Source organism: Panthera leo, chromosome E2, assembly GCF_018350215.1.
Source record: "Panthera leo isolate Ple1 chromosome E2, P.leo_Ple1_pat1.1, whole genome shotgun sequence".
Classification (NCBI taxonomy): domain Eukaryota; kingdom Metazoa; phylum Chordata; class Mammalia; order Carnivora; family Felidae; genus Panthera; species Panthera leo.
The window spans coordinates 43,128,555-43,136,187 of NC_056693.1; the positions used below are offsets into that span (position 1 = coordinate 43,128,555).

The 7,633-nt window shown below is 56.5% G+C and overlaps 2 protein-coding genes across 2 annotated transcripts; both read right to left on the minus strand.

Annotated features, from left to right (window-relative positions):
- Positions 1-38: 38 nt before the first annotated feature.
- On the minus strand, positions 39-2,174 carry CTRL (chymotrypsin like). The gene is made up of 7 exons (XM_042920942.1): positions 2,037-2,174; positions 1,334-1,437; positions 1,163-1,242; positions 969-1,050; positions 621-801; positions 401-534; positions 39-313 (listed from the first exon to the last, which is right to left on the minus strand). Exons 1-7 carry the CDS (start codon positions 2,086-2,088, stop codon positions 152-154), a joined length of 795 nt encoding a protein of 264 aa, XP_042776876.1. The 5' UTR covers positions 2,089-2,174; the 3' UTR covers positions 39-151.
- A 1,233-nt stretch (positions 2,175-3,407) lies between these two features.
- Positions 3,408-6,429, minus strand: PSMB10 (proteasome 20S subunit beta 10). Its single transcript, XM_042920941.1, has 8 exons — positions 6,348-6,429; positions 6,053-6,140; positions 5,868-5,965; positions 5,636-5,776; positions 5,246-5,361; positions 5,078-5,136; positions 4,265-4,416; positions 3,408-4,139 (listed from the first exon to the last, which is right to left on the minus strand). Exons 1-8 carry the CDS (start codon positions 6,401-6,403, stop codon positions 4,028-4,030), a joined length of 822 nt encoding a protein of 273 aa, XP_042776875.1. The 5' UTR covers positions 6,404-6,429; the 3' UTR covers positions 3,408-4,027.
- Between the last annotated feature and the right edge of the window lie 1,204 nt (positions 6,430-7,633).

Genomic DNA, 7,633 nt, shown 5'->3' on the forward strand with positions numbered 1-7,633 from the left:
GATACCTGCCATGCCAGAAGTCAAAGTCGCAAGAGGGGAAGGGGACTCCCAGGAGCCTCTCCCTTCCCTTATAAGGACAGACAAGAATACACAAGAGGACAGAGCATGGCGTCTTTATTGGATTGAGATGGGGAGAGGGCCTGTGATAGTCTCAGTTGTAGGCTATGATCTGGTTGATCCAGGTGCTGAACTTGCTAACCCGAGTGTATATGGCAGGCTTGTGCACGTTGCAGTTGCTGGTGCCCCAGGAGACAACGCCAATAAGCACCCATGTGTTCCCTTTCTGGCAGACAAGAGGCCCTCCAGAGTCTCCCTGAGGGAAGGAGAGGGGAGAAGTCAGCTCGGCGATTAGGGGGTGCCACAGGACAGCGAGAGGATAAGACAGGGTGCTGTTGCTCACCTGGCACGAGGAGGCCCCTGAGCCGCCTGCACAGATCATGGAGTCAGTGATACGTGAGCCCCAGTACTGCCTGCACTGACTCACAGTGACGAGGGGCAAAGCCACCTGCTGCAGGCGTGCTGGGATCACATTGCCTGTGGGCCAGAAGGGGGTGGTTAGGCCTGGGATGACTTGTTCCCACCCTAGCGCTCTCACCCAGATTTTTGGCCCAAGTTCCTACCCACGCCACTGAGGCGTCCCCAGCCAGTGGTGACACACGTGAGGCCTGCAGGCAGTGCCTCATTTGGAGAAGCCAGGCAGACTGGTGTGATTCGTTTTGTGTACTGGGCCGGGGAGGCGAGCTTCAGTAGTGTCAGGTCATTGTTTAGGGTGGTAGGGTTCCAGAAAGGGTGCGTGATGGCCTGTGGAACCAGGAAGGGGCCACGTAGAATGGGGGGTGGGCACAGGCCTCCAGTGTTGATAGGTGCTGAGGGGCTAGCCTAGGGCATGCCTTGAATTCCTCATCCCCAGAGCCCACCCACCTGCCCCATCCACTCTTCCTTTCCGTGTCTATAGCCCAGACACTCACCTTTGAGATGGACAGAACCTGCAAAGGCTCAGCATTGGATGATCGGTCATATTCGCCCAGGACAACAAAGTGGCGGCCAGGGCTGCAGTGAGAGTGGGGTTGGGCAGCCGCAGGGAGAGCAGAGCAACAAAAGAAGGGCATCCAGGGAAAGGAGACTGGAGAGGAGGGCAAGGGGGCAGAGTGGGAGTACTCACATGACTTTGCAATGGGCAGCAGTGACCACCCAGGACTGGCTGATGAGGGAACCACCGCAAAAGTGGAAGCCACTGCTATCCTGGGGTCAGAAGTCAGAAGTGGGAGTGGGCTCAGGCTATGCCTAGGCAGGAAGCACCTGGTACCCTGCCCCACACCTAGGGTGCATGTACCTGCAGGGACACCTGCCAGGGCCAGGAGCCTGGCACTGCATTCTCCCCGTTGACAATCCTCTGGCTGAAGCTCAGTACCGGCTTGATGGCAGGAATGCCGCAGCCTGCTCTGCCATTGGACTGGTGAGGACCTGCTTCTCACACCAGCCTGCCCACCTCTCCCCACCTCCTCCTGGGTGCCCCCGGCTCTGCCCCAGAGGTCCAAATCAGAGAGGGCTCGTCACTACCCCTTCTCACCCACAGCACTTTTAGGTATCTCAGTTACCCATGTCCAACTGGCCCCCAATTCTGTCCATTCTCTGACAGCTCTCTCCAACTTACTCCCCATTGTTCCCCAACTTCACCACCACCCGCCATTTTTCTCCGACCCCTGGGATAGTCTCCTCTCTAGCCTCGCACCTGCTCCAGGCCTCCAGAGCCAGAGGTTTCTCCCTGAACTACATGTCCAACCTTCATTTCTCAGTTTCCTAAACCCTCCCTGGCTCCTAGCTCTGGCCTTACCTCCTGTCCCATTTTGAGGCCAGCCCCTGTGCACCTCTTGCCCCCCTCCAGCCCTTGCACATCCTTTTCTCCTTTACCCATTCTGTCCACCTGGTTCCCTTCCCGGCAGCCCAGCTGAGCCCCTGGGCAGGAAACCTGGGCTGGCTTTGGGGGCTAGGTTGCTTGAGGGCTGGTCAGTCAGGGCTGGTCCAGGCCCACTCACCCCAGGAGGAGCCAAGGAGGCCCAGGCTAAGGGTCAGGCTGAGCAGCAGCATTGTGGCAGATGTGAGGTTGAGAACTGGGCCTGGTTTTATGGATCTCCTCGTCCTTGGGCCAAAGTCCCAGGCCTGAGGCAAGCCATGCTCCGGTCAGGAGGAGGGTCTCTAGGCCAAGGTCCTGGACTCAGGCCTGGACTTATCAGAGCCCAGGTGTGAGGCTCTCACTTCCACCCTCCAAAACCTGGTCTCTGATTGGCTCCCTGAACTACCTTGCATCCCAAGTGTTGAGGACTGGGTAGCAAGGACCTTTGGTGAAATTAGGTTTATGGTAACCACCTGGTGGCTGGGATCAGGGAAGTTTCCCAGGGCTGTCAGGGGCAACAGACTTAGAAGCCTGCCCTGCACCCGGGGGTGATCCTGACAGGTAGAGGGAAGGTCCAGCTGTACCAGCCCTGCTGAAGAAGGCCAGGGCCATGTGGCCAGCACAGGGGTTCTGGCAGGTCACAAATCCTAACAGATAGCATCTCTGTGATCCCTCACCAACTTGAACAGGAGTCGGTTTGCTCAGAGAGATGGTGACTCTCCCACCAGCACATGGTGCATTTGGTTCCAAACCTTCATCTGTCTGGCTCTGAAGCCCATATTCTTGTTGATGAAATGATATCTGGGAGGGGCCTAGCACACAGGAGGGTAAGGTGTGAGTCCTTGGTGACTGGCTGACCTTGGATGGAGGTTACAGGTACAAGCGTGACGGCCATCAATCTCTGACAGCCTCCAGGCCTTGGGGCTTCTGTGGGCAAGCTCTTGGTGTCTGCAGCCCATTTGTTGTAGAGCTCCAGGCTGAGCCTGCACTGAGGAAGAGAAGACGACCCTGTGTGCAAAGCTGTAGTGGGTCAGTTGGCTGGGCTCCGAGAGGTGTGGGGGCTCTGACTGATTCAAAGCATCAGTCAGGCAAATAAGATGAGTTAGTGGTTGAACAGAGCAATGGAGGGACAGAAATGTGATCAAGCAGTTATAACACAATGCTAATTGCAAAGTTGATTGTGGGTGTATAGGTGTTTGGTGTACAATTCTTTCAACCTCTGTGTTTTAAAATCTTCATAGTAAAATACTGGGGGGAAAAGCATAATCAGGGTCCCAAGGATGTCCATCCCAGAGTAGACCCTCCCCAGAGGTTGGGCAGACGCTCACCGTTCCGGAGGTCCGTTTCAGTCAGCCGTTCTGAGGGCAGGATGCTCCTGCCAGCACACAGCACCTAGGCTGGCCCGCAGTGGGTACTCAGCAGTGGGTTTGCTGGATAAATGTGTCATGTCATCTCTCTCTGCATGAGCCCTGACCCCAGTCAGCCCAGCAAAGTTGGGAGTCAGTTCCCCTGTTCACAGCTCAGCATGTGCAAATAGAAGCCCTGTTTGGTGTTAGCACCTCAGGTGTGCCTGGTCACAGGAGGGGTTTCACAGGTAAAAGTGTCGCAGGGGTGAGGAGTGTTTTGTGAAAACGTACTCTTGGAGTCAGGGAGCAGTTCCTTGGTCAGCACTTTAGCCCTCAGTGGGGTCCATGGGGGCCTCCTTGACTGAGAGCTGTGGGCTTTGTCCTGGGACACTGATGAGCCACGGAAAGACTAGGTAGGGGCAGCACATGTGGCCCATCCGGGTTTTACAACAGTCCCCAGTGGACCAGAGGCCAAGAGCAGTGCATGGGAGTGGCAGGGGGGCCTCTGCAGTGTGGAGAGTCAGGAGGGGGCTTTCCAGCTGGAGCTGCAATGCTTGCCTGGGGGACTGGAGGAGTAGATGCCTGAGGCGATGGGTGGTCACCTCTTAGGCCAAGCCCTGAAACCTTGGCAGGGAGTGGCTTCTGCAGATGTAACTTGGCCACAGAGTTCTCATGGCTGCTTTTCCCCCTCCACCCAGGAAGAACATAGCCATCTGTTTAAATATATATTTTTTTTTATTTCCTGGGTTTTTTCCCTCTTGTTCCAAGCTCTGAGCACCATCCTACTTCACTCCACTTCCATGGCCTGCACAGTTTCTTCCAGCAGCTCCAGGGTCAGTGGCTTCACTGTCTGGGACAGGACAGCTGTGGTCCCAGGGGCAAAGCGGTACTGGCTAGGCCTGGGAGAGGGAAGGGATGGCCTCTCAACTTGGGCCCATCATGTGGCCCATCTGTTTCTTGCACCCCCTGTCTCCCCTGCTACTGCCCCATCCTCCCTAGTGGTCCCCATCTCCCATGCTCTCACCTTTTTAAGGGCCTTGTGGGTGAGCTCAGTGTTCGCAGAAGCTTGGCGCCAGTCCCCATTATCACACATGCATCCACACTGCCCCCAGAGCCCAGGTCACCTAGGATCCCTGCAGTGATGGCTTCCACTAGCAGCTCCTGCGCGGCCTCCAGCTGTGATGATACATGTGTGTGATGCCTGATGGACCCTTTTGGTATCACCTTCAGGCTACAGCCTAGAGGTTTTGTTCGTCTCGAAGCCCAGACTATTTGCCATTTGCTCATACCCAAACCCCTCTCTTTCCCTACTCCCATCTCCAGCCCAAGCTCCCCTGCCCTGGTCTCTGCCTCCCTCTCTCAGAAGACCCTGTGTTCCTATTGCTCCCTATCTTCATAAACCTCTGAGTCACTTACACTTGTGGTTCTGCTTCCAGGGCTGTCCACCCAACCAATATGGTCTTGATCCCCAATCTACTGGTTCACTGCGTTTTCCCTTCTGGTCCTTAGGCACCTCTGAAGCAACACATGTCACCCACTTCCATCCCACCCCAAACAAAATCCAGACCCCACTTGCTGTTCCCTCCTCCTTGAGCTTCAAACGGTCCTCTCTGAGCTTTGACTTCTCCAGGAGTACAAACTTTGGCACTAACGGTGGTCTGCTGGAATAGCACTTCTTCACTCTGACTCCACTGGCCCCTCAGTCTTGACTCAGTCGTCACCTCCTCCAAGAAGCCTTTCCTGACCTCTAGACTAGGTCAGGTTATCTCTGTGTTATCCCAGCTCCAGCGTGCACTTCCCATCAATGAACGCGTAGTGGGCGACAGGTGTTGCTCACCACCATGTTGGGCTGGAACCGATCCTCCAGTACCGCCAGGGCCGCGTCCTGGCCCGAACCTGCAGGCAGGAGGGCATCTGAGGTAAGTCGCTGCCATCCCATTGCCGGATGAAGGTGAGGCCAGGGTCGCAGGGGCGGGATTCGTGGGGAAGGGGCGGAAGTGTTCACCCAGGGCTGTGAAGGGCAGACGGCTGTAGGAGCCATGGGGGTGCACGCTGTAGAGTTGCGGTCCGGTCAGGTCTACTCCGCCCACTATCAGCGACGCGCCCACGTAGCCCCGGTACCTTTCGCAGAATGGGCGTGGTGAGCCGCAAGCACACGGCTCCAGGTCCCGCCCCTCCGTGACACCGCCCCGGACCCACCCCTCCCCCACCCTTTTCTGTTGTCTGGCGTCCCTTGACCAACATTGCTCCTTCCTGTTGCCCAGCTCCACTTAGGCCTGCCTTTTCCGGTCTCCGGGGCTGTCGCAGTCCCGCCTTTCATCCCCTCCCACTTCCTCTCAGCCCCACCCTCCCTGCAACAGCCCTTCCCCAGGGTCATCTTAGCCCCGCCCAGCACCGGAAGAGCGTTTGGCGCAGAACGCGCGTGACCGTGGCCACGCGGGGCTCGCGGCCTGTGGACAGGGCGTGTAGCTCCATGTTGGACGCCGCCATTCGCGTGGTCATCTCGGCGTCCGCGGCTACTCCAGCCCCACAGCAGCTGAGAACGAAGGGAGGGTCGGTGTGGGCGGGGCTGAGATGGATGTGCTGTGTCGGGGATGCGTGGGGGAACGGGGTCGGGGATTTCTCACTAGATTTTGGGGGCGATGAAGTGGATCTTCTCACAGCTTTTGTCCATCACTACGGAATCTCTGGTGGCCCGCGTATCCGCGCCCAGGATGACTCCGTCCTGGGGAGGGGTAGGGGCCTCTAGCTCAGTGTTTGTCGGATCCCCCAGCAGCCCCTCTAAACACCCCAGTCCCAACTCCCTGCTCACTCGGAACAGAAGGCCCGCGATGGTGGTACCAGTCTTGTGTGCTTGAGGGCTCCGGAACCCCGGGAGGACGCGTTCTAAGGATAAGTTTCTGGAAACAGAGTGTTAAGGCCCAGGTTGAGGCTCTTCTGGGACTCCATCACATCCTCCAACTCTGTCCCAGCCTCCCTCACTTCTCAGGGTGAGCTTGGGAATACAAGTCGCCCAACACATGTTGCCGTCCCTTTGCCCCCTCCAGAAATAAAGGTCCTGGGGTTTCTGGGAGTAGAAGCTGCAGAGCCAGCTCACCCCCACATACCTCTGGCAGTTCTCGAAAGAGAAGCCCCCTCGGGGCTCTAGCGCTGGCTTCAGCATCTTGAGGTGGGCAGGCTGGTCCAGGGGTTGGGGGTCGATGTGGGACCAACGCAGAGTGAGAAAGACCAAAGCCTTGGTCCTCTGTCAGCGTCTTCCCCACGCCCGCCTTGGCGTCTGACTCTTCCTGCTTTCGCTTTCACCTTTCCTCAGAGCCTGGCTGTCACCTTTGTGCATCTTCTCCTTCTGGTCCTAAGCAGCTTGGCAAAGGGGAGGTTTCCTTGCTTGGCTCTCCATCATGCTCCCTAGTACTCCGTCTTAACAGAGGAACAGATCCCTCCCTCTGACCGTTGTTCAGCAGCTTCTGCCTCTTCCAGCCTGAGCCCCAAGCCTTGCCTGTCCTGACCCCAACTCTAACCTCAAGTCCCTCAGCCCTATGGCTGTCATATTGGCCAGGCTTCTGTTACTGCCCTCCCAACATTATCAGGCATGGCTGCCTTTTGTCCTTCAGCATCCACTTTCTCTCAGCTCCTCTCTTTTGTTGCCTTTGCCTCCTCCCTGAAACTTGAAACCCCAAAGCTCAGTCCTCCATCATGGTGACACTGATCCTTCCAGCTTCCCTGTCTCAGATGGTGTCTTCTATCTAACAGAGCAGGTGCCGTGGGGCTGCCCATCTAGTGGCCCGGAAGCATGCTGGGCTCTACCCATGGACAAGCCTTATTTCACATCCCAAATGACCCTTTATTTATCCACATCTTTCTCCTACCGCTTTAGCCTCAGCTAGCATCCTCTCTCTCCTGGGTACTGCACTGTCCTCCCTGCCTTCCCCAAGTTTCTGCCCCTACCCACCACCCCCAGGCTCCCCTTTACCTTTCAGAGAAGGGACTGTTTCTAGATTGGAAATCTGGTTACACTTTCCCTAGTTAACCCCTTCAGCAACTGCATATTGCCCTTAGGCTCAAACCCAAGTCTTTTCAGTGGCCCACATTACCCTTCTCATCCCATCTGATCTCAGAATAGCCATCACTTCCTCTGGGAAGCTTTCCCTGACCCACAAACAAGATTCTGCCCCTTGGTGCTCCCTAAACTTTTCTCTCAGACCACTTAGCTCCAATAATTAATCTTTCATTAGAAGAATGATCTGATTAGCGACTGGATCTCCCTCAGATTCTAAACTCTTGTGCTTCTGTCGCAGGCTTAGCACTCACAAGTCCATGTCCACAGGTGGGTTCTGCCTTCCCTTGGGGGAGTGGGTGGGACAGCTCACATCTTCCCTGCCTTGTACCCTTAGCT

Excerpts from the sequence above, each read along its gene's own strand:
- PSMB10 (XM_042920941.1), bottom strand. The coding sequence starts at position 6,403 with ATGCTGAAGCCAGCGCTAGAGCCCCGAGGGGGCTTCTCTTTCGAGAAC. Across the intron at positions 6,141-6,347 it reads TCTTTCGAGAACTGCCAGAG|AAACTTATCCTTAGAACGCG; the intron begins GTATGTGGGGGT and ends CTCTGTTTCCAG. Across the intron at positions 4,417-5,077 it reads GGTTCCAGCCCAACATGGTG|CTGGAGGCCGCGCAGGAGCT; the intron begins GTGAGCAACACC and ends GTATCATCACAG.
- CTRL (XM_042920942.1), bottom strand. The coding sequence starts at position 2,088 with ATGCTGCTGCTCAGCCTGACCCTTAGCCTGGGCCTCCTTGGCTCCTCC. Across the intron at positions 1,438-2,036 it reads CCTCCTTGGCTCCTCCTGGG|GCTGCGGCATTCCTGCCATC; the intron begins GTGAGTGGGCCT and ends ATGGCAGAGCAG. Across the intron at positions 535-620 it reads GGGACGCCTCAGTGGCGTGG|GCAATGTGATCCCAGCACGC; the intron begins GTAGGAACTTGG and ends TCTGGCCCACAG.